Below are 15,115 nucleotides of genomic sequence, written 5' to 3' on the forward strand. Positions count from 1 at the left end.
GTCATGCTACATCTTGCTGGTGTTCAGAGCTTGGGTTTGAAATACTGATAGGAAGAGGGGTAAGAGTTACTTGTTTGATTGTGGATATGGCTTGGTGTTTTGACTTTTGAGACTAAAAGTTGCAAATTGGCACTTGAGAAGTCAGGTGTAATTGTTAAATCTGTTCATGTTTTACAAGGCAACTATGCCCAGAACCGATATTGTGGAAATTTTACTTAGGAAAGGTGTTTGACTTCCTCTGTATTGCTGGGAGAGAGTAAGTGAAAAACCGTAGCAGCGGCAGACACGGAAACTAAATTTTGCCAAAGGAAAGACTCCTTCCAGTAGAGGATTCAGCTGGTATGTTTGTACCTTCACTGATGTCAGTGAGAGCTGGTGCTCGTGTACCTGTCATCCAGGGATGGCGCTTGCAGCGAGGATCAGGGAAAAAAGGATGTGTTTTTTCACAGAAGTGGCCAGATGCTCATCTTTCATCCAGCACAGCCAGTATGTTGCTTTCATGTTCACTGAGATCTCGTCACCGTTCTGCTTTCTTTCAGGACACTAGTAGGAGGTATGAAAACAAGGCTGGGAGCTTCATTACTGGAATAGATGTAACCTCCAAGGTAACTTCTGTGCCCTGGTTGTTCTGCATATTCAAATATTGCCAATGGGAAGGAAGAACCCTTTCGTTGATTTCTCCCCAGTACGCGCAGGAGCTTCGCCTCGCGGTCAGACAGGGACATTTTTCCACAACCAGGGGACTCTCGTTCTGGTGGCTGTGGCCTGTGTCAGGGCAACGTCTCTCATAAACTGTAAGAATTATGATGTGTGAGGTTTGGGTGCTAAAACCCGAGAATGTTTCTGTTGACTTTGCCTTGGTGCTACTTGATGCTGCAAAACAGCCCTTGAGACAGGTCAGCTGGGTTTTTTCCTCTTAGGTGAGTGACAGAGGGAAGAAAACGTGCTTGGCAGGAAAGTGGAGTCTCGTTGCCTTGTGTCTTCAAAGGGCATCCTATTCTTCAGTTACCCCAGACATAGTGTGGAGAATGTGAACAGCTGTTGCATTTAAGGAACTCAAAGTTAACGTAATTCTGTGGGAACTTCAGAAACTTAATGCTACAGCTCACTGCTGTGCTCTCTATACTGAGCTGGCTGTTGTTTCGTGCCGCGTGACTGACCGCTGTATCTAGCACTTGGTAGTGCAGAAGCAGCATTTCGTTCCATGCTTGACAGGACTGACAAGAGTTTTTCATGTTTAGCAAATAAGGAGTCCCCACCACGACAGTTTGTTGGCAAATGACTGGAATTCCCGTTTTGTGTTACTGAAGCTGGGAAGGTTTTGCTTATCAAAGAGTACAGAAAGGATTTCAGGTGAAGGCTGAAAAATCAGCTTTTTGGCTTCAATAGCTAGCTGTGTGTAATTTGGTAAAGAATTGAAGTTCCCCAGGTCGGGGGAGAGCTGACATCTTCTGTTGCGTTCTGTGATGATGCAACTCCAAAAAGAAACATGGTCAGAGATGTTGTGGCAGTGAAAGGTCTGTGTTTGTTTGGATATTGTTGGTGGCAGTTTTTGCTTCGTCACAGTTTGTGTTCCAAAGCTGTATAATACGTTCTAAGAAATTCCATAGAATAAGGAGCTTCTTGGTCCATTTCAAAAATTGCACAATCACCACATAAGCTCTTCCCTGTGAGCTCCTGAAAAGCAGCTTGCATTCCCAGTCTGAGCAGGCTCTGTGGTCAGCACTCCAGCCAGGCCATGCTCGGAGAGACAAGCTTATGGTTTTGCTGTGGCTAAACCCAAGTACCAATCGTTTAAAAACCGTCCTGTGGCAGGGAAAGCGCTCTGTGATCTCAAAAGACGAATCTTCCAGGTGGTGGAAATGCTTGGTTTAGGCGCTTTTTTTGAGCACAGCTTCCGTGCTTTAGGAAGGAAAAGATGACGTTACTGTTCCATCACGGAGCCTCAGCATTGTCCGAGGTGGTGTGTTTCCCGTGCATCTTGATTCCCGTGATGTTGCTGGACCTACATTAAAGCTAGCACGTGTCACAGGAAGGTTTTAGTGAATTGTTTCTACGCCCTGATCCTTAGGGGTCTCGGCAGAATTGAGAGCATTATTCGCGATGGTTGCTGTCTGGTAGATTTACGTTAATGTCTGGTCCCTCAGTGCACCCTGTTGGGAATGCTGATGTGATCCAGTTTTGGCTGCGTTATTTTGCATTTTGCAGGAAGCAATTGAGAAAAAGGAACAAAGAGCAAAACGCTTTCATTTTCGAGCTGAAGTGAATCTCGCCCAAAGGAATGTGGCGCTGGATCGGGACATGATGAAGAAAGGTACGAGTTTATCCCTTTGTTTACTTCCTCGCAGTTCCTTTACTTGATTTATCCTCTATTTCCTGCATCCACAGAGGCTTTCCCAGATTGTTGCCCAGGGAAATCACTGCTTTTTTCACCGTTTTATTTTTATTTCATTATTTTTAAACTACTTGGCAGTTATCGTTTTGCTCCTTGTTTTACCAGCCCCCGAAAAAGGAGATTATTTTTTCTGTACCTGATTTACTGTTTGGCAACAGCACCTAGTGCTGCATGTCTGAGACTCGTCTTCCGGACCCTTAGTTTCCTCGACAAGACCAGCCCCGGAGCGCTTGCACGTGGGCGAAGGAGTCTGTCCCGCGCACAGCGAGGCTGGACTGCCTGCGCGTGTGCCCTTGGGGGGCCAGCTGGGCCCGTTGCAATACGAGCAGCTCAGCAGGAGGGCTGTGCACAGCAGGTTGGCGCTTTTGGCATCTTCTCAAGGCTTTTTGTCCCGCTGTGAGCTTGGACCCGCTGGGCCATGGCCTGTAGCAGCTCTCCCTCAGGTGGAGGAGCGGCAGCGCCTTGCGCGCGCCCCGGCCCTGTTAGTGCTCTGGCTCTGGAGTACACAGTGGGAGCGCCTTTGGATCCAGGGTTAAGGCAGTTTGACTGCTGCGCAGTGCTTGCGTCTACCAGCGCTTACTACAGCTTTGCGTTGTGGAACACTAATGACCGTTCCGGGGGTTTAGAATGCTGCATGTCACGCTTTGCTGGGAGTAGCTTCCCTTTAGCCTCTCTGGAATGCTTGCTTTATAAACCTGTGCGTTACTGAGATGAAAGGATAAGAGCTTGCTCTGTACAGACGAGTACCAGTTTGTACCTCTTCCTCTTCACAGCGATTCCTAAAGTGAGACTGGACACAATTTACATATGTGGGGTGGATGAGATGAGCACACAGGACATCTTTGCCTATTTCAAGGAGTATCCTCCTGCTCATATTGAGTGGTTGGATGATACATCATGTAAGTAAACAGTCTTCAGTCTGTAATGCTGACTCTTCTTGCTGACCGTGGTCACAGCTATGCTTCAGATGTCGTTGATCTCTGTCTCAGTTTCCCTGTCTTTTGCTGTCGTGAAAAGAGATTTAGAAAGGAAGAATTAATAGCAGATAGTGAAAATCAAACCCAGTGTCTGGTTGAGCATTCATTGTTGGAAAGAAATAGCACAGAATAACTTGCAGGTCTCCAGGTGGTGGGGGAGAAGGTCTCAAATTTTGTGCTGCTACACCTTGACATAAGTAGTGTCGCCTGCTTGGGAGTGTCGCGAAAGATGCATTCCGAGAGAAGATTGTTGAGCTGTCTGTGTGCAGCTGGGCAGGTTCGGGTGGTTTGGTGCTGCAAAGCAGCCAACGTGTTGCCATACTTCTTCAGTGCGTGCTCATGGAGAAGTTAGTGGGTGGAAGAAGGCAGGAGCTGAATGTGATTGCGTAGACTGTAAATCGCACGGGCTGTTTCGGGGAGTAAGCATGTGGTGACGTTGGCAGAGAGGAGGTGGTTGACAGTCAGGCTTTCCTCAGTGGTACTGAAGACTCTACAAGAGCCTTTTGCTACAGCTGGGCTCTGGCTCATGGCACTGAAAGGCTCAGATTGTCATGTGGCTAGAAATCCTGTAACTGAAACCACATTAAACCCAGTAGGAGCTGGTGCAGGTTTCCCAGTTGGATTGGGATTGCTGGGAACTGATTTCTTGACAGTCATGGCCAAGACCTGAGAATTGGTAGAGTGGTTCCCAGGAATGGTGTTCCAGTGCAAGGCAAAAGATACGGTGTGCTACAAAAGGTTGGTCACCTTGAAGTCACCGTGCATGACAGCTCGGCACACTGCTGCAGGCTGCCGGAACACCCGGAGCACAGCGAGCCCGGGGTGGGCAGCTGCAGCGACGAGCTGCTGGGTGAACCCGTGGTGATGCATAAGCAAGTGCACGGTTTAACTCTGTACCTGAGGCTGCTTTCTAAGGTTGTCTGATTATCCTTTTCCTTAAATGTTACATGGTTGGATTTAGCATGGGACCAGTGGGAACTTGCCGTGCAAGAACGCAGGTTTGAGAGTCATAATGACACCCAGTTACAGTTCAAAAGCATAGAATCATGGAATGGTTGGGTTTGGAAGAGACCTTAAAGATCACCCAGTTCCAACCCCCCTGCCATGGGCAGGGACACCTTCCACTAGACCAGGTTGCTCCAAGCCTCATCCAGCCTGGCCTTGGACACTTCCAGGGATGGGGCATCCACAGCTTCTCTGGGCAACCTGTCCCAGTGCCTCACCATCCTCTCCGGGAAGAACTTCTTCCTGATATCTAATCTAAACCTCCTCACTTTCAATATAAACCCATTCCCCCTTGTCCTGTCACTACAGACCCTTGTAAAAAGCCCCCCCCAGCTTCCTTGTAGCCCCTTCAGGCACTGGAAGGGGCTCTAAGGTCTCCCCGGAGCTTCCCTTCTCCAGGCTGAACACCCCCAACTCTCCCAGCCTGTCCCCATGGCAGAGGGGCTCCAGCCCTCGGAGCATCTCCGTGGCCTCCTCTGGACTCGCTCCAACCAGTCTATATCGTTCCAGTGTTGGGGGTCCCCATCTTTTAGGGATTAATTTTCATGCAGTATCGGGTATGCCAGCTGCGCTTGATGGAGATCCCATGGAAAAGCAGTGCCGTGTCAGCAGAGATTTGTGTCACAGCATGGCGAACATTCCCAACGGGACTGTTACTCGGGGCGTCGCAGTGCGAAGGTCAGGTTAGGCAGTGTCTTGTGCTTCAAGCTGGTGAACGTAGAACTATGCAGGGTTTGAAAATGTGGAGATGTGAAGAGCAGGTACATAAAGGAAAATTTATTAGCCAGTCACTGAAGTTAGTAGCTGGGTGTTGTTCACTTTGTAAACCCTGTAAGTTCAAGTAATTTAAGAGAGAATTGTGTATTTTGGAGCACTAGTTTTCTTGTGTTTGAAATACCCTCTGTCTGAACATCTGCCTGAATATCCTCTGCTTAACAGCAGGGCAGTAACTGGCATTTGTGTTTCTGCACCTGGGGGAAAGATTTCGCTCCAAACCACTAAGCAGTTTCACCTCTTTCGATTTCGACATCTATGAAAGGCTCTCAATTGGCCTAATAAGTTATATTTTAGTACCATCTGCTGATCCTTGAGGCATATACTGAATCATATTGTTACCCTGTGTACACAGTCATCTGCAAAATGCCTGAGTGGGCACTCTGGTTTTCCCCTGTTTTCCTGCTTTTTGGAAAAGATTAACAGAATCCCACAGTAAGGTCCAAGGTTCTCTTAAATTGCCAAAGGGGAAAAAAAAATCAAGGCTTCTTTCTTCTCCCCCCTCCCCTGCCACCCCCTTAGTGGCCTCTGTGTGCGAGCAGGTGGCATACACTGACCCTCGTTCGGAACCCCGATTGGCGGCACGCAGGCGGCCGTCCCCGGTAGGCACGGCGCTGCATTGCAGTGATTCGGGCTTGGTCAGTGGTGTGTGCCCTCTGTAATGCGATGGAAGTTAGGTGTCTTCCAGCTTAACAAGCCTGTTAAGGAAGGTGACTCTCCCTGCGGGCGGTGTACCCCATGGCCTTTTTGTTGTGTCACCGTGGAAAAAAAAAATGAGCGCTCTCCCTCCAGCGCGGCCGTCTGCGTGACTGCTTGGTTGTACAAACCGCGTTTTCTTTTCCTGTGTGTTGATGTGTGTCCTAGGTAATGTTGTCTGGCTTGATGAAGTAACAGCAACACGGGCCCTAATAAATATGAGTTCCTTGCCTGACCAGGAGAAAACAAAAAGCAGAGAGAACAACGAAGAGAAGACAGCTGAGAAACCCAAGAAAGGTAGATTGAGATGCGTGTATACGACACCCGACATCCAGTTAACTCACTGACGTTTGAACTTGTGCTTGGGTACTGCCTAATCTGAATTACTGAAGGAGCTTCTGTCGTGTAGTTTCAGGTAAATGTATTCTGCCACTTTAAAAAAGGCTTTCATCTTGGAAACCTTTTGAAGAAGCTGCTTCTTAAAAGGTGGGTTGGAGCTAGAGCAACAGCAGTAATTCAGCCGATGCTGAGCGGTTAGATGCTGGGTCAGATGCAGAGGCGATATTCGTGGTGGCAACGTGGCACACAGGTCAGGCTGTGATGTGTGTTAAGGCAGTAAAAGGATGGATTCTGAGCGTGGAAAAACCAGGTGTAAGAAAATGTCCCGGGTTTGGAACACCACAGTTCAGTTGCGGCAGTAAAAGGATGGATTCTGAGCGTGGAAAAACCAGGTGTAAGAAAATGTCCCGGGTTTGGAACACCACAGTTGCTACTGCCATCCTTTGTTTTACTTGTATGGCTGTAAATTAAAAATCAGGCTTCTGCTGCCTCAGGGTGTCTTGCTCTCAGGCCGGAGAGACGAGCCGCTGCGGGTCAGAGTGCTGCACCACGCGTAAAAGCCGAGGAGACGTTGTGTTTGTGAACTCTGCAGATTGTGCCACCTGAGCAAAACGCACGCGGCCCGTCTCTCTCCGAGATGTTTGCGGCGCTGCCAGAAGCCCCTCTGGAGAGTTTGGGGTTTAGGCCATGGTTACACGTGTGGATCCTCCTAACTCATTGCCTTTTCTCCACGCTGCAGTGGCTGCGCAGCCATCCGTGTGGCTTCAGTTTTCGGGCAAATGTTGATATTGCCTCAAGTGAGACTTGCGATGAAGTTTTGGGAGATTAGGGGCTGTCTGGAGCATTAGTACATCTAATTAATCTTGTTGGCTACACATTACTTTATTACGTCATCGTTACACTACATCTCAAAATAAACACTGTCATCTAAATTACTCCTGTTCATCTGGAAAAATGGGATATTGGATGAAGTACAAAGTGTTCAGTTCCATCTAAGGTGTGAGGGTCACACAGACACACTGGCCTCATCTGGCCTGGTTGCATTCCCTTTTGAGGTGGGAACCCGAGGGCTCTGTAGGCAACTGGGGAAGCTGGCCTTGACCTTGAGAAGCATGAGCAGCTTATTGTATGGGGGAAAAAGTGTTTGCATGCTGTCCGTGATGAGCTTAATTATCCAGGTTTGAATTTGGCTCATCTGTTTACCCAAGTTCTTGCTTTGGTTTCAGTTTAACTGTGGTTTACTCTTTTCTTTGAAAATTCTGAGCATCTCCTGAGCAGCTAGTGCTCAGTTCTGAGTTTCCAAGTCTGTTGCTGGGTGGGATTAAGATACAGAGCTCTGAAATGTAGAGGAGGGGTTTTTAGCCTGGTGTCTGTGAATTACGTTGGGATCTCCGCAGGAACATTGGTGCATGTTGGCCGCTGTCTGTGTGTGCCGCGTGCTGTCCGTATGTGCTGCTCGCTCTGTTTTTTTTCTGAAGGACTGTTTGAATTACCCGTTTTCTTACTCCACGCCAAAAAGAACCTTGACAGATGTGTGCAGGCACCTCACAGTTTTGGCAGCTGTGGAAGCCTGCGCTCTTCTGTTGGTTGCTTCCCTTTGAAGTTAAGTCACTAAGTTTGGGTGTTTTCTCCTGGTCTCCCTTAGAAACTTCGGAGCTTTTGAACAGAACGTGTCCTGTGTTGTTACTGGACACTTGTAGGACCTTGCAGGGCGTTAAAGGGAGGTGAAGGAAAGAGGCTTTTACGTGCCTTTGACAGTCCTGGCCTTGCTGCTGGCCGCTGTACCCCGAGACGCAGTGCAGTTTCACGTGCCAGCCCAGAGCTCGCCCTCCCTGTGTGCTGCCGCAGGCAGTGATCCGCACAGCGGCTGCCGGGGGTGTGAGTCTCTGCTCACCTGTGCTGCCAGTTCCGCAGGCCTCTACTGCTCTGGTTATTCTGAGCTGCTCAGAAGAGAGGGTGGCGCCTTCAGTTTGATCTCAGAGTGTGTAGGTAATAACGAAATGTCACCCAGGCACTAAAATGGAGGCTGTTTCCACCCCCCCACCCCTCCGATTATTTTCCTTCTAGAAAAACAGGAGGAAAGTTCTGATGATGAGACGGAAGAAGGCGAGGTTGAGGATGACAACCCAAGTGACGTTGAGGTCAGTACGGAGGGGAGCGAGACCGCCGTTACCCAAGTTTGCTCTGGCTGGCGTAAGGTTTTCGGAACGTCGCAGCCTTGACCATCTCGAATTGCAATTGGCAGTTAATTGTCAGTGCAGGAGGGGAAGGGACAGGCAGCGCAGACTGGCTGCGGGTGACAAGAACTGCGTAAGAGTGGTCTGTGAGAGCAGATGGAGCGTGCTGCGGCACCCGCCATGCAGGAGCTGGCTGCTGTTTCTGCTGGGGGCAGTGACACAACGGCAGTGGAAGGCAGCGGCCTTCCGGCGCTGAAGGCAGCGCGTGGAGGCAGACGGGGTTTAGGCTGGCCGTAGGTATGTGTGGGAGTCAGCACGGGCATGGCTGCTGAGTAATTTCATCTTCACCGGCTGAACAAGTGAGGGGTGCGGTGAGTCGTTTTCCTGGGGAGCAGCTCCGTGAACACTGGTGCAACATCGACGTCTGAATTTCAGTTCCCATAAAGCAGATTTAAATGAAAAAAAAGTCTTGTAGTCATTGTGAGAGGACATGAGAACCTCTTGGTAAAACTAGTTAGATACGAACAAGCAAAAAAGTCAAATGGTTGTTTTTCGGGGTCCAAGTGGTGCTGTTTGTTGTCTGCATTTCAGTCAGCAGTACAGCATCACTTGAAAGATACCGGATTTCATAATCCAAGAAAACGTTATGAAAGAAGAGAAGGAAATATTTTAAATCTTGAGGGCAAATTACTTTAAATATTCACATTAGTTTGTCAGGAAAAAAGCAGTTTATTTGAGCATATTTGTGAAGAAACTTTTTTAACAATCACTTGATGGCTTCTCTGTGAGCAGTCTGGTTTTGTTCAACTGTAACTTCACTTTTGAGTCCAAAATACCTTTTTTTGCCCCCCCTGAAGCTGGATGCCCTCTCCCAGGTAGAAGAGGATTCTCTCCTGCGTAACGATCTTCGCCCTGCCAATAAGCTGGCTAAAGGAAACAAGCTCTTCATGAGGTTTGCTACTAAAGGTAAAGGAAGAGCTTAACAAGCATAAGGAATTAATTGCTTGTGGTAGCTTTATTTATTGACTAATTAATGACTTTAAATGCCTAATTTTCATTTGCAAAATTGTTAGGGTTTTTCTAATCATTAGGTATTAAGATTTTGCAATAAATCCACATTTCACCTGTGAATTAAATCCAGTTGATGTTGTTTGAAAACGATCGTACCTAAATCTTTCCTGGGGCTCCCGGCGTTCTTCCCCGTAGCACAGAACGGTGTTCATGATGCCCTCTCCCCAGGGGGCCTATGTCATGAGCAGTTGAGATGCTGATGAGGTACCAGTGGGAATTATTTCTGAATACAGTGGAGATGTTACATTATGAGTGAAATGGAAATCCATGTAAATTCTGGGCCACGTGGGAAGTGACACGTCCGTGAAGGAAAGTTAGGTCACGGGTAGGGTAGGAGTGGCCTTCGGCAGTTGCAGTGGGGTGGAGTGGTCTGCTAAGCTGGTGTGTAGAAACTCAGGTCTCCCTGGAATTAAGTTTCCAGACACAAACAAAACTGGTGAGGCAGGAGAGCTCTCAAGAGGTGCCTGGAGTAGTGCGGCTCTGCAACACGTCCACTCTTAGTTCCACTCCGTGTCTGACTGGATGGTTATGTGTTTTTATTCTAGTGTTGCAAGGCACATTTTAAGTGGGAAATATTCCTTTAATTTCTGTTTTTTCAGATGACAAAAAAGAGCTAGGAGCTGCACGGCGAAGCCAGTATTACATGAAATACGGCAATCCGAATTACGGGGGCATGAAGGGGATCCTTAGCAATTCTTGGTGAGTGTCGGGCAGAGGGATTGGAACGTCCCAGGGAATTGGTCTAAAACTGGTTTAATGTGTGGATTTTCGTCCTCTTCAGTTTACGTAGATGCTGCTTTTGCACAAATACTGCTTTTCCTGTGTGTCTGAGAATTTGCAAGGGGAGTATTTGCTCAGGAAAGTAAAGGGTTAGATTTGAAATGTGCAGAACAGGTCTGACACAGACGGTGGCTGCTGTTGGCGTGAGTGATAACCACATACGTTCAGTCCCGGACTGAATGCGGCTCATTCACGATGCCTCTTCAGTGACGGGAATGTCATTTTTGTGGCCTTCCAGGAAACGAAGATACCACTCACGCCGAATCCATCGGGATGTGATGAAGAAAAGGACACTCATTGGGGATGATGTTGGCTTGACTCCTCCTTACAAACATCGTCATTCAGGTAACGGATGCCAGCATGTCGCGCTGTAAGGACACGTCTGGGGAATGGAGGCTGGAAAGGACTTGCACTTCCCCTTCACCACCGCAGGGGATTACGTGAGGCTTTGTTTGTTCCTAAAAAATAGGGGTAGCACCGAATCAGCCTTCAGAGTCTGCAGGGCACAGCTGAGGCAGGAACGTTGTGCTGCTCATGGCTTAGCAAAAGAGCTGCTGCTTCTGTTGTGATACTTCTGCAGCTGTAGGCCGCGAGGGCTGTAGCATCACAGGCAAAAAGAAGAGACAGTTTCTTTGAACTTCTTGGCTGTTCATTGTACTTGCCCTGACAACTCTTCTGTGAAAAAGCAAGCTCTAGGTGTAGCGCAGTAAGGATTAGAAAACTCTGTTAATTAAGCTTGCATGTCGTCCGCTCCCTAAGGCTGGGGGTGTGCACTAGACAAAGAATGGGTGTGAAAACCTTGGAGACAAACGCAGTGTCCAAGTTTCATGGGAGTGGCCTTTTAGAAATACAGCCGTGGACTTAGCGAATCTCACGTGGGGTTCTGCGTGTTGCCGGTGTCCTGCTGGCTGAACGGCTGCTGACGCACCGCTGGTGACTCCGGTGCTGATGCAGATCCCTGTATGCGATGGATTCGTGGGAATGACACGTGTGTTCTTTTTGGCATTACTGCTCATGGGATGGGGGATTAGCACGGAGCCAGCAGTTGTCACTTTAAGCCCTGCAGGATCGCAGGAACTGTTCTGCTTAGTTCAGGGAGTAGGAGCCGCGTCTGCAGCGCGGGGCAGCTGTGCTTTATGCATCAGTCCAGCTGTCTGCTTGAGCAGGCTCCCGCGCCAGTGAGCACCACGCGTGCCTTCTCCTGTGGCGATTTTCTGCTGCTTCGGCTGTTCCGTAGGATAGATTCCACTTGCAATGTTTTGCAAAATATTCTCTCTTTAACCTTAGAGAACAACAAAACTTCGTGTAGTGGATCGTTAATTACGGGTTTTTTTGCTTTGGTTTTAAGGTACTTTATATGAATGATAAACCTCAGTTCATCAGAACCTGTTTTGCTACAGGCTTAGTAAATGTTCCTGAGGAGCCTATTGAGGAGGAAGAAGAGGAGGAGGAAGATCAGGATATGGATGAAGATGACAGGGTTGTGGTAGAGTACCGCGATGAACTGCAGGCTTTCAAACAGGCCCGAGACCGCAGCGCAGCGAGACGATCGAGTGCCAGTGCGTCCGATTCTGACGAAATGGACTATGATCTTGAACTGAAAATGATATCCACACCCTCGCCCAAAAAGAGCATGAAGATGACGATGTATGCAGATGAGGTGGAGTCACAGCTGAAGAACATCAGGTGAGCATTTCTTATGCACGTGTCAGTGAAAGGGCATTCCAGACTCTCCTTACTGACAGCTGCCAGAGCTGGAAGAAGCTGTCGAAGTTACTTTTTTCAGTTCTTCACAACATTTTGTAGGCACTCGCAGGTATTGCAGACTATTACGGTAATGTGAGGTCTTTTATATTTTTTGCCTTTTAGGAATTCCATGCGCGCGGATAGCATAGCAAGCAGGAATATCAGAAACCGGATCGGCAGCAAAGGGTCGGCAGAGAAGGTGGCAGATGTACGCCTGCTGTTAGAAGAAAAACGTCAGAGTAATACTGGGCCGCGTCAGGCAAACAGCACTGTGAAATCAGGTAACGTAAGCCCTGGTGTTGTGCAGAACTGCGACCAGCTCGTGAGAATGGATGTTTTCATTGCACATCTGTGCTCCAGTGGAGCTACCAAACCTGAGGGAGTTCTCTTCAGCAGCAGTTTCTGCATCCATTTCCACTGCTGCGGACATACACAGTGTCCAGAGGATTATCTGGCTGATAACTGGAAGTTTGCCTTTTGTAGGACTTAAGTTGGCATATTTTACCCCCTCCTGCACGTTTTGGGGCTCTGACAAGTTGGTGCGTAAATCCTGTGAGTGCCTCTGCCTTTGTTTTTTAGAAGCATGAACCCTCTTTCAGACTGGGAATGTCTGCCTAATCCAGACAGACTTCAGAACATAAGGCTGGCATTATGGGTTAAGAGTTAGTGTATTTAGGATTCTTATTCTGGTTTTCTTTTTATTCTACACAATGTCAAGCAGTGTTGGAATTCTAAAGCAAGGTGTCTGTTACCTGGACGGAAGCATTGGAGGCGTTCCAGTTCTGGTGTACCCGTACCCTGTGCTGGATGCCTGCGCGCTGCGCTGCTAAGACAGAAGTGCAGCAGGGCGGGGAAGGCTGCGCTTTTGATCTCCTGGGCAGAGCGTAGCCTGACAACTTTACCTGTCAAATTCTTTGCCAAAGAAAAGGAAAAGTGAAATCTGGCTAAGTTGTATTGTAGAGTTTGCCAGGACTGAATCCGAGTGTGAGAGACATGAATGAAAAGACTAACTACAGGGATGATAAAACCAAAGAATCCTTCGAGTTTGAAGTTGTACAAATTGTGAACGAGCGTAACGTTAGCTGGCAGGACTAGGATAAATGCAACATGATTTCTCTCACTTTAATCACTAAAAATCTCCCTAGATGTGCGGCAGAGGCTGGGAAAAAGACCACACTCTCCAGAAAGTAAACCTCCAAGCAGTACCTCTGCTCCTCGTCGAGAACCAGTGTCAGATGTACACAGCCGGTTAGGAGTCCCCAAGCAAGATGTCAAAGGCCTCTACTCTGATACCAGGGAGAAGAAATCAGGTTCGTTTTATGGAGAACATGTAATACTGCAATTCCTTTGATTTCAGAGTCTGAGAAAGATGTTCAGTTCAGTGAAACTAAAGGTGAATTTGGAAATGTTCGTCAGAGCTTTGAAATCTGAACGCAGGCAGGTGGGTTGAGCTGAGTAGGGCTGCGAGCAAGATTTTTGTATAGAAGTAGAGGATGGCCTTAAGACTGCGGTCAGAACCGGTCACAGGCCAAGCGTCATGAACGCGGTGGCACTTCAGAGCTGTGTGCAGCGTCTCCGCGATGGGGAACGTTGGACAGGTCTGCCCTGAGCCTCCCATAGTTGCAGCGCCACTTTGGAGCGCAGCTCCACGCCAGACGTCAGGGTGGGAGGAGTTGGGAGATGCGGGGAACTTAAGACAAGGCTCTTCAGACTTCCTCCAGAATTCCTTAGCCCTGTTGTCTTCCAAAAAAAATTTTTTTTTTCCTCTGATTAGGTAATTTATGGACCCGATTGGGGTCTGCTCCGAAGACACAAGAAAAGACTTCAGATAAACCTGAAAACCCTGTGGCATCTCCAGAGGAAGATGATTCAGAGCTCCAGCGGGTTTGGGGAGCTCTCATTAAGGAAAAAGAACAATCTCGGCAAAAAAAGAGTCGACTGGATAATTTACCCTCTCTACAGATTGAAATCAGCCGAGAAAGCAGTTCAGGATCAGACACCGAGTCATGACTGGTTTTGCATTGACCCTCAGCCGGTGACTGCAGCGTGGCAGGATTTCCTTTGCCAGAGGCCGGGCGCTGGCCAAGACTCTGCAGCGAAGGTTCCGGGGGCGTCCGTCCCTCTCACACGAAGAGGGGTGAACACACCGCTTGGAACCCGCAGCGATCGCGTCCGTCTGGCGTCTGTGGTTGGCCCTGTGTACGTAGGGCATTGTCATGTATGTTCATTATAGCAAACCCGTAGTTAATTCTAGCAAAACACTTTTCCCCAAGCTTTGAACTTAAGAAGAGGCGGAAACGCTCTGTATTTTTAAGACCTTTTTGTTCTTGGTATTTTTAACATGGAGCCTTTTATCAAAATACTTCAGAGTTCATCCAAAGAACAGGGCGTTTCATCGTCACCACCACTGCCTGGCCCTTCTGGCTCTTACCAGCACCTTCCCTTTCCTTTTGAGTAGTAACAGTGATGCGTCTGGGCGGGCAGCAGCAGGGGCAGGGCGTGAAGGGACTGCCACGCTCCCTTCCTCCGAAGTACTGAATGTAAATCCCAGCTAAACCTTGTAGGACGGTGAAACTTCACGTAGTATCCACGTAGCGTCTCTGCTCTCGGGGGATTCTGCTCGTGTGGTTTGGGCGTACTGTGTTCTGCTGATGTTGGATGTTTGGGAATTGTGGAAATTCCCGAGGGTTTAAATTTCTTTTGTCGTTACATGCTGAGAAATTACATTTCTTTTCCTTCACCTGTATTATGTTTTGAAGAAATCCAGCAATTTCAAAGCATATATTTTTACCTTTGAGAATTCTCCTGTGGGCCACGGTGGAAGCCGTAGTGGTGTTCTCTGCGCATACGCCTGCAAGAGTGAGGGAAGCCGCTGGGATCCCTGTCTCCTGTCGGTATTGTGGAGTGGTGCTGCGGGCGTGGGCAGGGCTCCGTACCCGCTCCAGGCAGGAAAACGGTTTGGTCAGCCACCACTGCAGATCTTGCTCATTGGCCTATGATGTTTATTTTGGTGGCCAGGAATTCTAAATAAGGAGCAAGTCCAGCACGCCGCGTTCTGGTAAGCAGGACCGGTAGCCAAACTGTTGTCTGCTGCGTTTTGGCAGTCGGAAAACTTGTTTGCCTTGTCCCCGCTTCCTGGGTTTGGTCAGTCCAAA

At 48.4% G+C, this 15,115-nt stretch overlaps 1 protein-coding gene across 1 annotated transcript; it reads left to right on the forward strand.

Moving 5' to 3' along the window:
- Positions 1-539: 539 nt before the first annotated feature.
- On the forward strand, positions 540-14,023 carry LOC104502999 (chromosome unknown open reading frame, human C17orf85; the record flags this gene model as incomplete). The annotated part of the gene is made up of 12 exons (XM_010147183.1): positions 540-605; positions 2,209-2,314; positions 3,169-3,294; positions 6,016-6,144; positions 8,254-8,327; positions 9,221-9,329; positions 10,034-10,133; positions 10,453-10,559; positions 11,615-11,900; positions 12,084-12,241; positions 13,106-13,270; positions 13,735-14,023. Coding segments are annotated over 12 exons (1,662 nt in total), but the record flags the coding sequence as incomplete, so codon positions are not given.
- Positions 14,024-15,115: the final 1,092 nt, after the last annotated feature.

This window comes from Eurypyga helias, unplaced genomic scaffold (assembly GCF_000690775.1).
Source record: "Eurypyga helias isolate BGI_N326 unplaced genomic scaffold, ASM69077v1 scaffold13662, whole genome shotgun sequence".
NCBI classification, from domain to species: domain Eukaryota; kingdom Metazoa; phylum Chordata; class Aves; order Eurypygiformes; family Eurypygidae; genus Eurypyga; species Eurypyga helias.